Genomic DNA, 19,526 nt, shown 5'->3' with positions numbered 1-19,526 from the left:
CCGAGAAAGGCCCATTGCGAAACTTACTTTCAATTTGTAATTGTAGTTGTTATGAATTATTCAGTAGGCATTTTTTTCACCAATTGGCTTAACCTTAATCTTTTCAGATAAATTACATATTTTCGCTTCGTTGTTTTCATTACATTTTTCTTCAAACGACGTGGAAGTTTCACACGCACAGGCTTCTCATGCTTATCCTTCTCCTTTAGCCTCTCCTTCTGCCTGTCCTTCTGTTTACCCGTTTTCTGCTCCTTTTGTTTCTTCTTCAAGGCAAAGCCAAAGCGTGTTTGAGCTTTCTTCTTGTTCTCGGCATCTATATATTGTCTTATATGGTTCACAGTACGATCGAAATCCAAACTTCGAGTTACGTGCACAAGTCGTTGCATATTCGGACTTTAGGCATAGGAAATGATTATGACGTAAATATCAAATTGTAGAACACATTGCTTACCTCTTGGTAACACTCAATCCCAGATTACTGATGTCATCGAGCGCGCTGTCCACCGCATTCACCACGGTCAACACCTCAGCTGTATTGTCGCAGAGGTAGCGATAATACAAGTTGATATTCTCCTTCATCAAGTCCATGAGGTAATCGTACTTCCTGGCAACATCCGCACAGCTGGTCATTCTGTTCTTGAAGGCCAGCAACTTTTCGTTATCGCTGCGCTGACTGAAAAGGACACAACGATAGTCCTGTGAATAACCATTCCGCAGCAGCATAGAGACGGCTATTCTCCCAACACAAGCATTACCTCGGCCAGAATAACAGCATGCGGGCAGAACTTTCAGGAAGTGAAAAGCATTGTCGAGGTTGCTGTTAAAGATATTTGGGATATAGATTTGTATAGATCGACTGGACCGACTCTTCGGCACATACCGAGCTATGCACTTCGTCAAAACTTGAAATTTACAGTTATGCATTCCTAAAAAAAAAAAATCTACTTAATTTTGAGAAAGGTCCGAAAAGAAATGACCTACTTTGTTCGTTTTCATTTTCATTTCATTATATTGAAGTTGTGCGTGTATGAATAGATTGTATACATAAACCAGCTTATAAGACTAATTCAGTGTAGTTTTTGAATCAATAAGAATGAATCCAGTTATAAGTTTATTCGTAAAGTAAATCTAACTGAACTCTCAAACTTTTTTATAAAATCTTTGCTTCTTACCCATAGTCCTAAGCTGAAATTAGAATAGAATATAATATTTATATATTTTTTTCTTACCTATAATCTAAGGTGAAATTAGAATAGAGCATAATAAACACAGTACAATTTTTTTTTGTATTTTTATTTTTTTGTTCTTTTTTTTTTTTGGTAATTAAGAAACTGTAATTTCAATAAACTTAAATTTTCACATCAATCTTTGCCTCCACACACACATACAATTTATGTGTGCTCAATGTTGTGTTGTTGTTGTTCTTCAACACATTTTGAATGTTTTTTCTTTTTTTGTTTTTTTATGTCTGTGTATTATGTATTTGCAGTTTCCATTTGGGTTATTCGACTCGGTTTTTTTTTTTATTTTGTATATTGTAAGCGTAAATTCAATTGCGAAAATATACAGTTATACAGTTTTTATACACATTTGCATAGATCATATTTAAATTCTCGGTTTGGCGTTTGCTCTTGTTGTTGTTGCCAACTCGAATTAAAATTGGATCTACTTAGCTGTCAATATAAGTAATTTCTGTTGTATTTGTATTTTGATTAGTTATCAATTTCCTGTTCTTTTGCAATTAAATGCCCTGATAAACCAAACTTAATATCAACAATAAAGCAGAATGTTGAATTAGTTGAGTTTAGCAACAATTGGCATCATTCGAAAAATAAAATTTGCTTTTTCTTTTTACTTTTTTATATAGTTGCTTCACACACCTGTTTTTTTTTTTAATTTTCTTCTTTTTTTTTTAGGCTTGGGGTTTTACATTTAAACATATAGATGATAATAAAAATATAAAAAGTAAACACTGAGACATTTAGTTATAACAATTGCACATTGATACTGTTATTGCTGTTGCATTTGCATAATTGCATATAGTAAGTATATTTGTATATGTAAGTACGTTATAAATAGTTATCGCATCGATCGTACGATTAATTTTGATACTAGTTCCAGGATGGCAACATTACTGGTTCATTTACTCTTTGAATCCGAATAACCGATTGATTTACATACAAGGAGAAAGAAAAAACAAAGATTTGTTCAAACGGGCACAATAGAACTCATGCCCTTTAAGCTATCCGCGCAATGGAACAAGTTGCTTGCATTGATGCAGAGTGAATATCTACATATATTAATATATATATAGCGCTTGTGTATGTTAACCACAGCTAGCTTGACTGCAAAACTATATAACCATTTATTTAGTTTACAAGAATTTAACACACTGTTTACTCTTCTCTTTTTTTAATCGATAACGGCATTGTAAATGCAGCACTGTGTATGTGTGTGGGAGACAGAGAAAGCAAATGAGGAAATAGAGAACATAAATTGGTTGAAAATAAAAGTTTAGGTTTATGTTGTTTTTATTTGTTGTATTTTAGAAAAAAAGATAATTACAAATAATACATAATTTGTTTCTTTTGGTTCGTATAGGCTTCTTCTTTGACGACGAAAAATAGAGGGCATTATTTGTAATTACATTATTTATATTGTATAAACCAATTAGCCTTTCTTTATTATTGTTGTTTTTTATTAAGGAAAGCGGCGCAGCGCATTAAACAAAAATAAAAGACAATAAATTTCTTGTTGACTGTGTCTTGTGTTCTGTTTGTTTGTTGTTTGCTGTTTGTATGTTAATGTAAAACAGTATGATAATTATTTATTAAAACATAATTAAAATAAATAATAATATTTTAGGCATATGTATAGTGTACGCAGTTGGCCAAAACAGCGGAATAGTAATTAACTACACAAAACAAAATTCACATCTTTGCCATACAATACACTCTTCCTGTTCCTGTTCTTATTCTTGTTCTGGATAGCTGATAGATGTTTTTTATTTTTTTTTTCTTCATTTTTATATATTTAGTTATATATATTTATATTTTGTATTTATAAGTTTTGACTCAGATAGTTCCATTTGTGAATATTTGCAAGAGCATTTTACTAACAAAGACAACTTGAACGGCATGTGAAGCAAATTAAGACATTTGATTTCATATTACATTTCCTTCTCTTCATAGACTTTTTAATCGACTTTACATGTATTGATTTGACGCGGCGAACGACATTTGTTCGTCTGTATACAATATATAAACTGTCTATAAACCAGATTCATTTTTTCTTCTTCCTCAAACAGTTGCATGACAATAGTCTTCTCACCTAAACTCTTCTCAGCCTCTAAACTATCATCACACAGCCGCGAGCTGAATCATTATTCTGCTGAATTGTTAATGTTGTAGTGTTTTGTTGTTTTGTATAATATTGTTGTGTATTGTTTGTTTGTTTGTTTAGATTTGTGTCGATGCTGATGCTGATTTTGATGTTGCTTTTATTATTACATTACTGCTCTGCTGCTTTCGACTTCAAAGATTTCTTTTTATATTTCTTTTGTTTTGTTTGTTTTTGTTTGTATTACTGAATAATATTTGCATAGTCAAAAAGGAAACATTTTAGTTGTTTGGTTAGTTGTCACCGCCCTCCTGTGGCTCGTCGCCATCACCCTGGGTATCGGAGGTCCAAAGGGTCAGGTTATCCCTCAACAATTGCATGATGAGTGTTGAGTCTTTGTATGAGTCCTCGTTGAGTGTGTCCAGCTCGGCTATCGCGTCATCGAACGCCTATAATGTGGGACAATAAGAATATATATATTTAGTATTTGATCAAATGTAATTACAACAATAACAATGCAAAATGCCGGCAAGGTAAATATGAAAGTACAAGTTCTTGTTCAGGTGCAAAACCAAAGCATTTCACTTCCATAAAAAAAATGTTTTAGTATTTACAATTATACCTTTAATTGTTTTTGTTTCATTCAGCAACTAAGCAAAATAATCAAAAATCATAAATTCATCTAGCAAAAATAAGAACTATTAAACTATTATACGATATTGAACTCTGTGACCTAACGGTTAATGCACTTTCTCTAAGAATCATTAATAATTTCACCAGCAAGATACGGACTGCATTATAAAGGGTTAAAAGCCATACATGTAACGGGGTACATAAGCCAGGCTTTCATCAATGAATTAATTAAGCCAATTTATAATTTACGTAACATGCGATGACCGTAGGCGTATGCTTATATCGTACGTGCCACGGACTTGTGTGGGTGTATGTGTGTGTCTGTCTGTATCTGTATTTGCATTAGTTAGTTAGTTAGCCACTTAACAACAATATTTAAATAATTAATATGAAACAAAGAAAACAAGATTTGTGAAGAAAGAGATTGAACCTGTTTAGCTAAATGACAAGCCCTCGCTGGTGAATTAATAATTTCGTAATAGAAGACGGAAAAGTTGAGTGCAAGACCTAATCTGATTGGATGTGTTGGCTGCATTTTAGTTTTTGCAATATCGAATGCCTCTTGATAAGCTTTTTTCGAGTCCTCAACGACGTCTTAAATTATGTACGTTAATATGGGGTACCAAAATAAATGAAACAAAAAGAAAAAAAGAACCAAAGTTCACAATTAGTTTTCAATATGATATAGATACTGAATAATGAACAATCAACTTAAATGTAGAACTAAAAATTAAAGTTTTGTTTTTATGATTTGAAATGGTTTTCGTTGCACTTGTTGCTTGTTGCTCGCTTGCCAGACATTTGCTTGTTTACTGGTTTGTTGTTTGTTTTTCAAATTTATTTTTTTATTAACCTGTTTAGCCAATTGGCAAGCCTTATCTGGAGAATTCAAAATCTCATAATAGAAGACTGAGAAGTTAAGTGCAAGACCCAAGCGGATGGGATGTGTTGGCTGCATTTTGCCCTTGCTAATGTCAAATGCATCCTGGTAAGCGGTTTGGGAATCGTCAACAACGGCTGCATCATCACACAAAGAGATAGAGTTTACATTTACGTTGTTGTTTTATTTGTTTGTTTTATAATTTAAATAGGTATATATATTTAAAGAGCTTATAGCTTATGGAATTTAGATACTTACTGTTGCGTGCGTCTCCTGTAGCGACCTCAGCTAAATACCTGTAATAATCTCCCTTCATCTTCAAATAGAAAACCTTGCTCTCTGGATTGCTGGCTTTTGGAATAAGGTATTTGTCCAGAAGTCCCTGTTGATTAAACACAGAACAAGATGTCAAAATGTAAATAAGAGATCAACAGAGACTTGTGTTTATAAATAAACATTCCTAATTGCTTCGCGCGCACAATAAGCCGCTATTAAACCAATATTATGCGAGCAAAAGCTGCTAGGCTAATATACTATTACGCTGCCCAACTTGAAATAGCTACACGCGCATATATATATATATGTATGTGTATGTATGTGTCTGCTGTAGATGTATATATATGCCAATTTTACAGCCGACTGAGGCACTTCAAAGTATTATCGATTTTCTGTCACCAAAGAAAGAAAAGCTAACAGCCAGTCGCCTCAGTCGCCCAGCCCCGCAGTCCCAACCCCCAGCGATAGCTGCTTTTCTATATATACGTATAATATGTATACATTGGCTACATATGTAGGTTGTACCTTTTAATTTATTTTTAAGCCCAGTGGGTCTGCTGACTAAAGGTAGTTTACTTAATAGGTCAACAGTGTGTCAAATGAGCACTGCTTTAAAATATATGGCTGGCTGTGCTGCTCAATAGAAAACTCTAATTAAATTGACATTAATCAAGCAAAGTTGGGCCATTGTTGGATACTGTTGCTATCTAATCTGTATGTTTATTTATATATATATACATTGCATGACTGTGTGTGTGTGTGTAAGAGAGTGTGTTGCTGGTTGCAGCAGCAACATGTCTGGAAAATTTCTTTTTAAAAATAGATTTATTGATTGTAATACAATTTGCTGCACACCCACACCCACACCCACACACACATACATAGAAGCCTGTACTGTGGGCCCTCCGTTAAGACGATTGTAATTTCAAACTAACGCAGCAATTGGTTTATATAGATGCATGCTAGAGTTATATTTTTACATAAAAAAAAATAAAATAAAACTCGGATGCCCAGCCACATTGAGATACAGCTACCACCGCCCCACTCGCATTTGGGAGCAGGACTTGCGCAGTGAACAAGGAGAACTCATCATAATTTGCTTACTCTATGGTGGATTTTGGGAGGGGGCGGATTGCGGGACCCTAACAATATTCATGGTCATGGGCAGATGATGGGAGAGCACAGTGGAATGGAGTAGAGTTGAGCAGCTGTACATACCAAAACTTCATAGCAAATTTCTCTAAGCTCCTTCTCCACACGCTCTCTGTACTCGCGGGCGAGCTGTTGTTTTCTGGCGGATGCTTCGGTTTTTTGCTCAATGGAGGAAATAACACGCCACGATGACCTGTTGTTGTATAAATGTATGCACAGAAAAAGAAATATACATAAGTATATGTAGAAACTCTATATTTCCCATTTGCAATTTACCTGCGCGCTCCAACCACATTTTTGTAGGCAACGGAGAGCAGATTTCTTTCCTCATTTGACAGCTCGACGCCCGTCTCTGTGACTGATTTCATGGCCTGGGCCATGTCATCGTAGCTACATATAAAAGTAAATCAAATTAATTATGTATTCCTTTGATCTTTGCGAATAAATGTATACACTTACCGTTCTGATTGCTCGGCCAATTTTGCCTTTTGGACCAGTTCTTCCTTATCGACTGTCGACATGTTTGTGGTTTTTTTGTTTTAGTTACTTGACCAAACTAAGAATATGAATAATTTGTATAAGTGTGTTCGTGTGTGTGTATTGGCCCACGCACGATCTCTGTTGCAATTGATAGACAGCAGAAAAATTAATTAAAGTAGGAGGAATCCACAGCTCAAAGCGTCGCTCACAGTATGTGAATGGTTATCTGCAATAGAAAGAACGATCGAAATAAAGATATAAATATATATATTTAATGATTGTCACTGTATTGCAATTGAATTTCCCACGCGGCACATTCACTTTATTAATTGGCAACCTGTTCAAACAGCCAACAAACAAAAGCGTCTGTGCTCTATGTTTGTATGTATGTATATAAGTACACTTTCTTATATTGTGAGGCACCACCCACATCTAATTGAAAGCTACGATTAATTCATTTATTTCCCTCGCCAGCTTTCGACACGAATATCCTTTAACTAACATCCACACTCACACACACGTACACACACACACATACAGCTGCAAACCCGAATAATTATCTGCCGCTGCCGCTGTTGCTGTGTGTTGCTCTTTCGACCAGGCCCGAAACTCGACTAAAACGAGAACTTGCCGCTGTCTCTGGCTAAAAACGTTGAGCTGAGGTGCGAAGGAGCAAGGATTGCCGCCGGTGGCAGAGCTCGTCGCATGCGAATAGCAGCTGCGCGTTGCAAACTTCTGCTGATATTGAGATATGCTGGCGGTGTCAATGGGCGGGTAACAGGATATTAAAGGATATTATATTGCGCTCATCAATATATGTATATATATACATGACATTCAAAACTGGTTTCGCAACATGCACATATATACATTTATGTATTTTTAACTGTAGAATTCAATTTGCAATTAGCAGCAAAGAGTCGAGTTTTAGCATTTTTGCTTCACATGCTGCAATTAGCATTAATACCGAACTGAATCATCGAGACGCTCGCCATATCAGTATCTCATTTCATTTCATCGACTTTGAATATAAAGTGTTGAGAAAATAAAGTACAGGGTCGAGCAGTTACTTAAACTCGTAATGATGATAACTAATAATAAAATAAAACAAAAGGTTTGCCTCGTCGTAATGTCAATAAATTGCGTTTTATGTTAAGCAACTGTGAGTCAGTCACTTCACATGCTAACATTTAACTTCTATCATGTATATACGTATGTATGTGTATGCACATGCTCGCTACAAAGCATATTATGATGCAAACGGGGGTTAACCTGTTGCCTTTTAGCCAACGGCTGAGTGCTTCCCTCGACAACATGACTGAATTTGTAGGTATTACATAAATATTGATTGATTATTATTTATAAATAAACGCAAGGTGAGGCTGATTGATACATTTTCCATTATCCTTGGGGACAAACATAGAAACATAATAATAACGACAAAATTATTATCCCCCAAGGCAGCCTTGTTAGTCCGCTGCGCATAGGGACCCATGGCCCATCATAATGTGCTTTTGACAGGTAACAGAAAAGGTGGGTGAGTGTGCGTGTGGTATTTGAGTTTTGCTTGCGTGTGGGCGTGCTCCAAATTATGTTTACACATTGTTAATACAAATTTGTGCTTGTGATTTACTCTGCTGTTTGCCAATGCTATAAGACATGACATTCGACTTCTTTGGGGCGCCCCAACTGCCAGATGCACATTGGATACGTAAAAAATTGAGATGGGAATGGGAATGGAAATGTTAAAAAAGCAACAACAGCAACAACCGACACGACAAGCGAATGGAATGAACGAAACAAAAAACAACAACAACAATGAAAAAATAAACCAACATACATGCACAGAGAGAAAAGTTATAAATAAACTATGAATAAAATTGAAAATGAAATAAAAGAGAGAAATCTGTGGCTTGATGGGTGTGTGAGTCTGCATGTGTGTGTTTGCGAGTGTGTATATCTGTGTCTTTGTGGTACGTGAGTAAGCATATGTATAAATATGTACTAACGTATTACTTGTGTGTATTCAGATGTCAAAGATGAATGCACAATAACCCAAAATGCAGAAATAAGAAAATGGTAACAAAACTTAAGCGAAAATGGTAAAAATGTTGAGTAAAGGTGATCATAAATATTCTATGTATGTACGTATGCTAAATATATATGCATAGTCACAATGACCCAACCACCCACTTGTTATCTAAATTTCTAAACGATCGCATCCGACCGTCAAATTGTAAAAACATTGAACGTTAGTCTGCACACAAGTACAGATAAGTTCTCATACACTCACACACGCACTCAGATTATAGATGCTTGTAAGAATAGCAACTTTTGTGCGTTGCTCGTTTTTAGGTCAATTGCCAGGTTTTCGTACAGTTATTGACAAAAAAAAATAAATAAAAGAGATGAAAACACTAACGAAACAGAGCGAAACGACGGAGTATACTCAATAGAATAATTTTAATTTCTAAATTCCAACAAATTTTATTTGGGTATGCATGTATACACATGTATACGCATAGATATATGGGTGCGCATTTATAGCTACAATCCAATCAGCCACTCCCTCCCGTTTCAATGGTGGAGCCAACAAAATCAGCTCTTAGCAATGAAGCGAATTGTATGCGTCATGGACTGCGTCATTTTTTGGGTATGCCTCACAATGAGGAAGTAGTGCGACTGCAAGAGTCACAGCCACTAACTATTTTTCTTTATATAGAAGTATGCGTGTGCACACATGCATTCTTTCGCTTTTATGTGTAATTTTGTATGTGTTATAAAAAAGAAGAAGAACCAGCTAATAGTTAGCGAAATGTCAGTGCGACAACGACGACGGCATTGGCTTCGGTCACTGGTACAGATGGAAGATAACGGCGAATAAATTTGAAACCGTTTGTTAAAGTTCTGCGATGACGGCAACTTTGACTGTTGCAAACGGCGCTATCCCATGCGAATACGGGCATGTGTGTGTGTGTTGTCGGTGCGAGCGTGTGAGTGCGCGAGAGTACTGAAAATACACCACACCGGGCGGCAAACTGTAAATTCACCACACCGGCCCCATGAGGTCGCGACGACAGAGATTCGGCTACACGGCGTTACGGCTACATGCGCAGTACAGAGGGAAAAAATACGACTGTAGAGAAATGCAGATAAGCAGAAAATTCCAATACACAGGGTTTTGAAAACTAGACACAATTAATGGGAGCTTTCAATAGTTTCATTCACTTTTCTTCGATTTGATGTACGATTGAACCGCTTAAAAAGCAACAAATCAAATTACATACATACATGTATGTATGTACATCTTATCCAATGAAATTACGCATACATACGTCCATGAACGTACATCAGCTAACAAGAAACAAGTGTGTGTGCCTCACAGTGAGGGGGAGGGTTGTGAAGAGCACGCAACAAAAAGTATAAAAATAATCCCACCGGAGAGCGAGAGAGCAACATAAAGAGAACACACATTTCCAAACGGCCAAAGGCAGCAGCGATAGCGAGAGCAGTACGGTATAAAAGAACACGTAACCGCGTGTGTCGTCCACTTACATACACACAGATATATATATATGTACATTCATAAGTATATCTATTTTGATATATATTTATAAGTAATATATATTTTTATATCTGTAGAAAAATATATGTATATATATGCATGTGGTGAATTCTTTAAGTAAATCCAATAAAAATTAAGTTAACAACGTACGTGCATTTTTATGCACAAGTCTGTGAAAAATAGCCCAAACGAATTAATTTTACAAAATTTACAATGCATAAGGTACAAATTCATTTTTTTTACAAAGCGAATATCGCCGCAGCACACTTTTAAATGTGCATATGCGTAATACATTCGGACTGGCTTACATATTTACACACATATACACAGTCATTCGCTCCGACGTTCGTATGCAAGTATTTTAGCTATTGACGACTAAAACGCCTAGCGACCAGAACACACTTAAGCACCACAATTCGCCTTCGCATTAGCCAAGTCAGTTGTTGCCACGGCCGCCAACATCAACCAAAAGCACTGAAAATATACGAAGCTACGAAGCAAACGAATCTCACGTCTACATATATATATGTATAAATATACATATATACACACACATAGAGACACACACTAATACAAAATATACCAATACTAATGCATATCAGGCTTTTGTACATACACATGTACGTATTTTTGCACAAATTCACAGTTCTGAACATTTTCGTCTTTTTGCGTAGTATTTTTATCGATCGTTCCATAGAAGCATGTAGAAAATTTTTTTATACATGCGGCGTTTGCACATGTTCTTGGCGAATTGAAAAATTTATTGAAATGCATAAACTACCGAAATGCACATGTTTATCGCCTTAACTCGCTTTAGATTTTATAATTAATATATACATATGTGGGTACATATACATATTTCGCCCCATATTACTAATGCAAATTGGTTGGTTACCTTACATTCGATTCACTCGAAACGACAACGACGACTACCAACGAACGGCGAACGACTAAAAGTGATGGCAAATGTTGCACACAGTAAGCGCAGTATCTGTGTGTACGCCTATTTGGTATACATGCATGTATTGGTAGATTTCACACACTCATAAACGCATACATAGACGGCAGCGCATGCCGCTACAGCAATTGAGAGAGCACAAAGTAAAAAGAGAGAAGAGAACAAAGAGAACAGTAGGTAAAAATGAGTGTTGCCAACCTGGCTACAAAAAACTGAGTTGCCAGGTGTAAAACAAGTGAACTGGATTCGTTGAGTTTTAAATGACCTGTTGTTGTCATGCCTAATCCGCCAATTCGAATTCAAAGAAGCTTGCTGATTAACTTTGGTTATTACAGCTGAGCAAATTACTTCTTAATTATACACATGATGTACTGCAGCTTTTTACGTTAAGTGCAGTAAGCATAAACAAATTTGTTGTTGGCCATTACAAGCTGCAGTTTTATACATTGTATGACGCATGCCACAATAATGTTGGGGAGGAGCTTGACCGAATGCTGCTGCCGCTGCCGTTGCTGCTGTTGCTGTCGTCAATTGTGCGCAATTGTCGTTTAATTGAGTAATTTGAATGAGACGAACGTCCGTATGTTAAATTTTAAATTCGAGTGTTACGCGAGTTGTATTTGCGGCCTTGTACGTGTCTCTTTGTGCGTTGTAAAATTGACCAACAATTACTAACTATTCTAAAAAATCTAATTAAAATGGAAATCCATTGTACATTGCGCCATTGGTTAAGCCCTTGAATTGCGATTAACGCACAAACCTATTTTTGTACCTGTTAAAGCCTTCCAGCTCTTATCTCTGGCACACTGATTAAATTTTATTTTTTCAACTTCACGGGTTGTGACGACGCCTTATCAGCAATTATGTGCTTTTGATAAGCTTCAGTAAATTATTGCCTTAATTCTAATGTTGATTTTCATTGAATTGCGCTAAGTATATCCGAGTCGAAGTAGACACCGCACTACCAACAAACGCTTTTTGAAATTTAAATGATTAAAAAAATTCTTGTTGTTGGCAATGCTGCGTCGCTTGATTCGTCTATTCACAAAATTACGTCATCAGCGTCCTACTTGAAGCAGTAATTTTATCCAGACGCAGTTACAAATGTATTTTCTTCGATCTTACAATCCTAATATCAGATATGGGGGCTCTTATATTATTTACAATATGAAGAATTATGAATCAATTCATTTAACGTATTAAATCGATACATGTGAAAAATGCGGTCTCTCAATCTCTCGCCGACAACATGGCGCTCCGAGTAACACAATTGTGTAGAGACGAAATATGTTACTCACTGCGCCCTTACAACAAACAAAAGTTTCGAATGTTAATAGACAACACAATTACACAGTTTAACACAATTTTTTGAATTAATTATATCTTTTAAGATTTTTAAATAAAATTACTACGTAAACACACCTTTCGTCGGCTATTGCTGCAGTGTGACCGGGCTAGACAAACGTAATAAATGTTGTTTAGCATTAGTGTGGCTGAATTTTATTATTTAGACACGTTGGCAGCTCAATAATAAACGATATAATGAGAATCGATATAACATTCACCGATACAGCATTCATCGTAGCGGTCGCACGTGTTTACTTCGGTTTTTAAACTTGGAGAAGACTCAAGCCGAAATATACATATATAAGTCAAAATGCCGCGCTCGAAACGTGATAAGAAAGGTAAGGGTTACATCAGGTATTCCTGACAGAATGGAATACATTAATTTTCTTTTGATTTTACTTGCAGTTTCCTTGACCAAAACCGACCGCAAGGGTCTTGCATGGAAGCAACGCATCATCGACGACATCCGATTTTGTGTGGAGAAGTATCCAAATATATTTGTTTTCCAGGTGCAGAATATGCGCAACAATTTGTTAAAAGATCTACGGCAAGAATGGAAACAAAATTCTCGTTTCATTTTTGGCAAAAACCGCATAATGCAAATCGGCTTGGGTCGCACAAAGGCCGAGGAAGTTGAGAAAGGAATACATAAGGTACAATATTTTATATGGATAAAAAATAAATGCTTTATTAAACATCTCTTGCAGCTTTCAAAACGCCTGACTGGTCAGGTGGGTCTGCTATTCACGGAGAAGAGCAAAGAAGAAGTACTAAAGTGGGCAGATAAATATTGGGCTGTGGAATATGCTCGCAGCGGGTTCACAGCAACGGAGACCGTTACCCTGCCAGCTGGACCTCTGGAGGAGTTTGCACACTCAATGGAGCCGCATTTGCGATCACTGGGTTTGCCCACTAAACTGGAGAAGGGCATTGTGACTTTATACAGCGATTATACGGTCTGTGAAAAGGGCAAAGTGCTGACTCCGGAGCAAGCGCGAATCCTAAAATTGCTGGGCAAGCCCATGGCCAAGTTTCGCTTGACCATGAAGTGCTCATGGACAAAGGCTGACGGCTTCCAACTGCACGTTAAAGATGATGAGCAGGAGCCAAATAAAGAAACAGATACCCCCATGGAAGAGGACGAAGATGAAGAGGAGGAGGAGGAGGAGGAGGATGACGATAATGCAGACGAGGATATTGATGAAGAGTAATTAGCTAAGATTTCAATTAGAAATTAAGTTTTATGAATATGTATATAATAATTATATATATAGCTATTACAATTCCACTGTTCCTTACTTAGGCGGATGAGAGATTGCCGCTGCCACTGCCCGCGCTTTTCTTGGTGGTGCGATAGGCAATTACATAGCGCTGCGCCACCGGCAGCGGCTCTGCGTAGCCATTCAAATAGGATGAATCCTCGAAGAGCACTTCGTAATCTTCCGTTGCAGTTTGTGGCAGGCGATGCACAATGGCCTTATAGAAGCATGTTGTTTGTGGATACAGAGCCATGACTAGAGATTTCAAGACGGGGAATTTGGCATTAGCTAAATTTTTTTTTAAAGGGAAGGGTCCGACTACGCACCGACTGTATCCTTAGGGAAAAGCGCATGCCCGTCTGTCTCTGGATTGGCACGCATTAATGGCAATGGAATAACTTTGCGTTTGCTCAGCACATGTCGATCCTTCTGCTCTTCGTCTATGTCAATGACATCGTATTTGTTTTGACGGTGAAGGAACTGCACCACCTCAGCCAGGATCCAGTTCTCCTCTTCGTCGATGCCCTTGGCCAGCGCAGCCACATTGTCGCCCACCTTGGCCACATAGTTGCTCTCGGCAGGTATTGCTCCGCACAAAGGCGGTGCGCGCTCGCCAGGCTTGCCAACGAACAGAGGCAATGTCTGAGCCGAGAGCTGCACCATTTTCATGAGAGCACCACGACGAATGGCTTCTTTGTTGCCGGCATTGCGAGCCTGTGAATATGTGAATGTATTAAAATTCTGTATTATATATTTTTCTAACTATTCCCTTACCTGAATGCGCCGTTCATTTCGTATATTTCGTATCTCATGTATTTTGGCGAGAGCTGCTCGAATTGTTGCTTCCTCTTGACTTGCCTCTGCAATTTTTGACTGCAACAGCGTCTTTAGTTTCGGATTTGGATTTTGTTGTGCACGCACAAGGCTGGCTATTGAATTTTCAGCACGGCGTCTTTCACTATCCACTTTGTGAATAAGTTGTTGGATGTCTTTTAGGCGATCCTGTGAATAAAACAAATTGTAAATGAGTTTCAGGATGTGATAAGCAGTTTATGCTCTTATTACTTACCTGTATTTGTTGTGCAGCGCTCTCCGCAGTAAGTGGCATTTTAATTCTTTCTCTGTTTTATTATTTGTTTATATTATTTCTATACCTACACCAAATAATGCACTTTTTTGTTTTAGTATGCTGGAATGACAGGTCAACCTTGTTGTTGGTATTTTTATGTATGCAGATATCAAATATACTAAATAATGCAGAAACCAACAAAGGAAATGATTAACAAATGATACATTTCTATATAAAATCAGATTGAATACTTGATTTAATATAGCGAGCAAATAAATGAGAAAATTTAACTAGCAAAAATACTAGATTTACATTAATATATCGAAAATAGCTACTTCGAGTGCCATAGGCTTTTCGATAAGTTGATAAAATGCTTATCGGCTGACTACCGCACTTTACGGTGAAAGCTGGGGAAAGTCGTTTTCAAACTGAATGTAAGAATATTATTATTTATATTAGTGTTAAAGCATAATGTTTACGGCAACGTGTATCGCTCCTGTTAATATGGCCCTAGTTAAATACTGGGGCAAACGAAACGAGGAACTAATACTGCCAATCAATGACTCCGTCAGCATGACTTTAGATGCTAACGAGATGTGTGCAAAGACCACAATAAGCGCATCGGAGAGCTTTAAACAGAATCGAATGTGGTTGAATGGCGAAGTAGTGCCCTTCGAGGAGAATGCCCGATTGATGCGTTGCGTGGAAGGCATACACCGTCTGGCTCTGGCCAATGGTGCCCACAAGTTTCCATTATCGTGGAAGGTGCATATCGCATCTTACAATAATTTCCCCACTGCCGCTGGTCTGGCATCGAGTGCAGCGGGTTATGCGTGTCTCGTCTATACGCTGGCACGTCTCTACGATTTGCCCATGAACGAGGAGCTAACTACAATTGCTCGCCAGGGCAGCGGCTCGGCGTGTCGCAGTTTATACGGCGGCTTCGTGCACTGGCAACGGGGCACATCCGCTGACGGCAGCGACTCCATTGCCGTGCAGTTGGCGCCCGCTGAGCACTGGCCCAATATGCACATGCTGATCCTAGTCGTGAACGATGCACGCAAAAAGACCGGCTCGACCAAAGGCATGCAGCTGGGCGTTCAGACATCCGCATTGATACAGCATCGCGCCAAAGAGGTTGTGCCCCAGCGTGTCAAGGATCTGATAGCGGCGATTGATGCGCGTGACTTTGAGTCTTTTGCCGAGATCACCATGAAGGAGTCGAATCAATTGCATGCCATCTGCCTGGATACCTATCCGCCGTGTGTTTACATGAACGACGTGTCGCATGCAATCGCGAATTTCGTGCACGATTACAATGAGACGGTGGGCTCCGTGCAAGCTGCTTACACCTTCGATGCGGGCCCAAATGCCTGCCTCTATGTGCTGGCCGAGAACGTGCCGCGTCTGCTGGCTGCCATCCAACTGGCGTTTCCCAATGATGCCTCGCAAAGTGTTGAGTATCTCAAAGGGATTCCAGTGCCGCCAGTTGAGGTGAAGAACGGTCTTCGGGATGTCTCGATTGGGCATGTGAATGCCAAGAATATGCTCAAATATATAATCCATACGAAAATAGGCGAAGGTCCCAAACAGCTAAGCGACGAGAAGAGCCTGCTAATCGATGGCTATCCGCTGACCAAATAGTCTAGGCTCTATAGACACCATAAATCTCTAGATTCCGGGCTCAAATTAGTTAATTTGATTAAGTGTGTTAATATGTAGAAGAATTCTAGCTAGGTCTCGGGGAACTTTTCATGCAACTCATAAGATATACATCACTTATTTATCTTTCTACCTTTTTTTTATGGTTGGTTTTTTGTATATATTTATTTATTATTGTTTCTTTTATAAATAAATATAATTTTTTCTTTTAGCTCAATTTATTGTTTGAAGATGCATAATTTAGATACACCTTTTTGCTTATTCATTTATATTGTATGATTTCTTTTCTTTAAAAATATTTTGCATAAATAAATAAACATTGCTTCACTGTGCATGCAAATTGGAGATGGGAGCGTGATTAGCTCCGCTATGTGCCTTAAAACAGTCTCGAATCGAAACAAGACAAAGCAAGAAAACAAAACAATAACAAATGGCAAAAGGTGACAATAAACGTTTTTCGAATTTTAGGCAAACTAAATGTAGATCAAAATAAACAAATACAAATCACAATTAGAATTTTGTATGCTAGGCCAAATGTAATTAAACTAGAGTTTCTATAAGTAATTCATAACAAAATATATTTATATGTGCAAATATGAAAATAAATGTTTTTTATTATAAAACTGAATTCAAAAAGTTATTTTTATTCTATGCTGAACATCGACTTTTAATTGCCTGCTAGAAAACCATAAATCTATCAGAGTGAATACCCGAAATTTATAATCAATAAAAACATTCCACAGATTTCAGTTAATTTATAGAGTATATATATTTATGTATGTATATTTTTTTTCTTTCTTCTTACAAACAATATATATAAAATACTTGTTCATCTTATAAATAAGCATGGGGGTAACCATATGTACATCTAGAACTAAATAAAAAAGTACTTTTCAAAAGCAATAAAATGGGGTTGCAGCAAATAAGGCATTGCACGTTAGTATAATTAAAGTTAAAGCAGAAATTAAATGTCTCTATATATGTATTTATATAAAAATAGGCACTCCAAGTTAAATGTTCTCCATTAATCAGCCGGTAGACTCACTGCAGTCAGTCAAATGGTCGATTGTCTCGATTACGACATGATTGCTTGGAAGTGTATCTAAGTCGAAAGTATTCGATGATGCATTAAGTAAAAGCTCTAAAGAAATCTCTTGTTCCAAGGGCACTGTCGACAGCAGAACGACACCGCTTTCCGCATCCACAGCCGTTTCGATGGCATCCTCAATTTCCTGATCTTGTTGCTCATCTACCTCCTCCGGCTCGCCTTCTGTATCATTGTCGTCCGATATTAAACTTGACATATACTGCTGCACAGTCTCCTCGGTATTATCCTTATGTTATTTGCCCGCAAGCAAGCCGTCGCATCCCGCTTCCACATGCTCCATAACCTGTTGCTTCAGCTGGGCCACGTGATCTTTCAGGGTTTTCACAATACCCGCTAGGTCCGCGTTCTCGCCCTTAAGTACTTTAACACGATCCTCCAGCTTTGAGATGCGTTCCAGCTTACGTTTGCGGCACTTCGAGGCTGCCACGCGATTCCGTTGACGTTTGCGCTCCAATTTAATCTTTTCTTGATCTGCCATATCGATAGGGCTGACTGTCGGGGAAGCCACGGCATTCTGTGGCTCGTCCTTAATGACGGGAAAGCCATCTATGATTAAGAAATATGGATTAGACTCTGCTAGATTCTGTAATATACAACTAAATGGTACTCACCCACGCTGGTGTAGGTAAATCCTCCACTGATGCCATTATTCACGGCGGTCATTGTAGCGGGGGCAACAGGAGCTGGATTGCTGGCAGCTGTTGGAGCGTTGGTATTGTTGCCCAGAAACGCCTGCGAGTTTTTGCTGGTGTGAAGATTCTGGAGGGCTTCTTCAAAGCCCTTGCCAAAGGCCTCCTGTTCCGAAGTGATGGGCCCCACCTTAGTGGGGAATACTGTGCCCGGCTGTGGCGTTTGCAACAATCCGCCAGAGAGTAATATTTTTTCAAGGTCAGGCGTGTTAAGTGTCTTTAAAGGTACATCGGGTGAGTCAATGAGCAGAGGTGCCATGGCGCGCTTATTCTTCTTGTTGAGGTCCAGGAAGGCTGGACGTTTGCTGACGTTGGGAGTTGAAGTGCTATTGGGCGTTGGAAATTCCATTGACTCCTCGGTGCCAATTGGATCTGGTTCCGTTTTAGGTACTATCGGTGCGGCGGCTGCGTTACTACTGTTTGTATTGCTGGCGAGCGCAGCAGCGGAAGCGACAGACATTTTCATTTTTTTCCTTTGAATATGACGTCAGACTGATTACAAAAAACGAAAGAAGAAAAAACAAAGCAAATAGCAGTGGGTCGCTGTTGTGATAACTTGTTTTAGATGATGACTCATCGCTCCCCTTACCAACCCGCCCGTATTCTACGTATATAATCACAAGTACAAAAGTCGTGTATGACGAGCAAGTGATTTGACCTTACTTACCAATTTCTAACACAGTGTACTTTTACCGGCAAAGTTGTTTAATTTTTGCAACTAATATATGAATAAAATTGTACTTTATAAAAAGAGTTTAAATTTTATAACAATTTAAACGTAAAGGCAATTGCGTTGTATTTGGTTGGTTTTGCTATTCTCAGTGAAGTAGTCTTGATGTTGCCACATGTATATAAAATGGGAAACAGCTGTTTTCCCTAAATATCGAGTGCAATTGTCGATATAAGTGTGACTATCGATATTGTTGCTTCTTCTTCCTCTTCTTTTCCGCTGTGCTGTCAAAAACGTAGGTCGCAAATAAACTAAATAACAATTTTAATTCTGCTCAAAAGTGTATTTTCCGATGCCATCGGCAGCTATTTTATTGAATAATGAAGAAAATAATCTATAAATTGTGTTCTCTAATGGAAATTTTTTGTTTTTATGTTGT

The 19,526-nt window shown here is 37.9% G+C and overlaps 6 protein-coding genes across 11 annotated transcripts; 2 read left to right on the top strand and 4 right to left on the bottom strand.

Moving 5' to 3' along the window:
* Positions 1-33: 33 nt before the first annotated feature.
* Positions 34-993, bottom strand: LOC6579686. Of its 2 annotated transcripts, XM_002005532.4 has the most exons (4): positions 881-990; positions 756-817; positions 452-673; positions 34-393 (listed from the first exon to the last, which is right to left on the bottom strand). In XM_002005532.4, the coding sequence occupies exons 2-4, from the start codon at positions 773-775 to the stop codon at positions 57-59; spliced, it is 579 nt and encodes a 192-aa protein (XP_002005568.2). In that variant the 5' UTR covers positions 776-817; positions 881-990; the 3' UTR covers positions 34-56. The 2 variants fall into 2 exon arrangements, with proteins under 2 accessions (XP_002005568.2, XP_015019314.1); XM_015163828.3 differs by having other exon boundaries at positions 452-817; positions 881-993.
* Positions 994-2,519: 1,526 nt separating this feature from the next.
* On the bottom strand, positions 2,520-12,794 carry LOC6579685 (14-3-3 protein zeta). 4 transcript variants are annotated; one of them, XM_015163827.3, is made up of 7 exons: positions 12,706-12,794; positions 6,740-6,986; positions 6,557-6,670; positions 6,347-6,473; positions 5,111-5,234; positions 4,826-4,989; positions 2,520-3,788 (listed from the first exon to the last, which is right to left on the bottom strand). In XM_015163827.3, exons 2-7 carry the CDS (start codon positions 6,799-6,801, stop codon positions 3,633-3,635), a joined length of 747 nt encoding a protein of 248 aa, XP_015019313.1. In that variant the 5' UTR covers positions 6,802-6,986; positions 12,706-12,794; the 3' UTR covers positions 2,520-3,632. The 4 variants fall into 4 exon arrangements, with proteins under 4 accessions (XP_015019313.1, XP_015019311.1, XP_015019310.1 ...); XM_015163825.3 differs by lacking the exon at positions 12,706-12,794 and adding an exon at positions 11,221-11,310; XM_015163824.3 differs by lacking the exons at positions 4,826-4,989; positions 12,706-12,794 and adding exons at positions 4,403-4,566; positions 11,226-11,303.
* Positions 12,795-12,843: 49 nt separating this feature from the next.
* LOC6579684 (mRNA turnover protein 4 homolog) lies at positions 12,844-13,913 on the top strand. The gene is made up of 3 exons (XM_002005530.4): positions 12,844-12,968; positions 13,036-13,283; positions 13,338-13,913. Exons 1-3 carry the CDS (start codon positions 12,941-12,943, stop codon positions 13,839-13,841), a joined length of 780 nt encoding a protein of 259 aa, XP_002005566.1. The 5' UTR covers positions 12,844-12,940; the 3' UTR covers positions 13,842-13,913.
* On the bottom strand, positions 13,852-15,102 carry LOC6579683 (SAGA-associated factor 29). The gene is made up of 4 exons (XM_002005529.4): positions 14,959-15,102; positions 14,664-14,891; positions 14,216-14,603; positions 13,852-14,144 (listed from the first exon to the last, which is right to left on the bottom strand). Exons 1-4 carry the CDS (start codon positions 14,995-14,997, stop codon positions 13,930-13,932), a joined length of 870 nt encoding a protein of 289 aa, XP_002005565.1. The 5' UTR covers positions 14,998-15,102; the 3' UTR covers positions 13,852-13,929.
* A 208-nt stretch (positions 15,103-15,310) lies between these two features.
* LOC6579682 (diphosphomevalonate decarboxylase) lies at positions 15,311-17,248 on the top strand. 2 transcript variants are annotated; one of them, XM_032729806.2, is made up of 2 exons: positions 15,311-15,392; positions 15,473-17,248. In XM_032729806.2, the coding sequence occupies exon 2, from the start codon at positions 15,532-15,534 to the stop codon at positions 16,600-16,602; it is 1,071 nt and encodes a 356-aa protein (XP_032585697.1). In that variant the 5' UTR covers positions 15,311-15,392; positions 15,473-15,531; the 3' UTR covers positions 16,603-17,248. The 2 variants fall into 2 exon arrangements, with proteins under 2 accessions (XP_032585697.1, XP_002005564.2); XM_002005528.4 differs by having other exon boundaries at positions 15,322-17,248.
* Positions 17,249-17,584: 336 nt separating this feature from the next.
* Positions 17,585-19,248, bottom strand: LOC6579680 (transcription factor AP-1). Its single transcript, XM_002005526.4, has 3 exons — positions 19,085-19,248; positions 18,340-18,909; positions 17,585-18,274 (listed from the first exon to the last, which is right to left on the bottom strand). The coding sequence occupies exons 2-3, from the start codon at positions 18,881-18,883 to the stop codon at positions 17,961-17,963; spliced, it is 858 nt and encodes a 285-aa protein (XP_002005562.2). The 5' UTR covers positions 18,884-18,909; positions 19,085-19,248; the 3' UTR covers positions 17,585-17,960.
* Between the last annotated feature and the right edge of the window lie 278 nt (positions 19,249-19,526).

The sequence above is a fragment of the Drosophila mojavensis genome, unplaced genomic scaffold (genome assembly GCF_018153725.1).
Source record: "Drosophila mojavensis isolate 15081-1352.22 unplaced genomic scaffold, ASM1815372v1 contig_80, whole genome shotgun sequence".
NCBI lineage: Eukaryota > Metazoa > Arthropoda > Insecta > Diptera > Drosophilidae > Drosophila > Drosophila mojavensis.
This window is presented reverse-complemented; position numbering and strand designations above follow the sequence as displayed.

Excerpts from the sequence above, each read along its gene's own strand:
- LOC6579686 (XM_015163828.3), bottom strand. The coding sequence starts at position 924 with ATGCATAACTGTAAATTTCAAGTTTTGACGAAGTGCATAGCTCG. Across the intron at positions 818-880 it reads TTGACGAAGTGCATAGCTCG|CAACCTCGACAATGCTTTTC; the intron begins GTATGTGCCGAA and ends TATCTTTAACAG. Across the intron at positions 394-451 it reads GGATTGAGTGTTACCAAGAG|TCCGAATATGCAACGACTTG; the intron begins GTAAGCAATGTG and ends CTATGCCTAAAG.
- LOC6579685 (XM_015163827.3), bottom strand. The coding sequence starts at position 6,801 with ATGTCGACAGTCGATAAGGAAGAACTGGTCCAAAAGGCAAAATTGGCC. Across the intron at positions 6,474-6,556 it reads AATGTGGTTGGAGCGCGCAG|GTCATCGTGGCGTGTTATTT; the intron begins GTAAATTGCAAA and ends ATACAACAACAG. Across the intron at positions 5,235-6,346 it reads AAATTTGCTATGAAGTTTTG|GGACTTCTGGACAAATACCT; the intron begins GTATGTACAGCT and ends TTTAATCAACAG.
- LOC6579684 (XM_002005530.4), top strand. The coding sequence starts at position 12,941 with ATGCCGCGCTCGAAACGTGATAAGAAAG. Across the intron at positions 12,969-13,035 it reads CTCGAAACGTGATAAGAAAG|TTTCCTTGACCAAAACCGAC; the intron begins GTAAGGGTTACA and ends TTTTACTTGCAG. Across the intron at positions 13,284-13,337 it reads TTGAGAAAGGAATACATAAG|CTTTCAAAACGCCTGACTGG; the intron begins GTACAATATTTT and ends CATCTCTTGCAG.
- LOC6579683 (XM_002005529.4), bottom strand. The coding sequence starts at position 14,997 with ATGCCACTTACTGCGGAGAGCGCTGCACAACAAATACAG. Across the intron at positions 14,604-14,663 it reads GAAATGAACGGCGCATTCAG|GCTCGCAATGCCGGCAACAA; the intron begins GTAAGGGAATAG and ends ACATATTCACAG. Across the intron at positions 14,145-14,215 it reads TTTCCCTAAGGATACAGTCG|TCATGGCTCTGTATCCACAA; the intron begins GTGCGTAGTCGG and ends TGAAATCTCTAG.
- LOC6579682 (XM_002005528.4), top strand. The coding sequence starts at position 15,430 with ATGTTTACGGCAACGTGTATCGCTCCTGTTAATATGGCCCTAGTTAAA.
- LOC6579680 (XM_002005526.4), bottom strand. The coding sequence starts at position 18,883 with ATGAAAATGTCTGTCGCTTCCGCTGCTGCGCTCGCCAGCAATACAAAC. Across the intron at positions 18,275-18,339 it reads ATTTACCTACACCAGCGTGG|ATGGCTTTCCCGTCATTAAG; the intron begins GTGAGTACCATT and ends TCTTAATCATAG.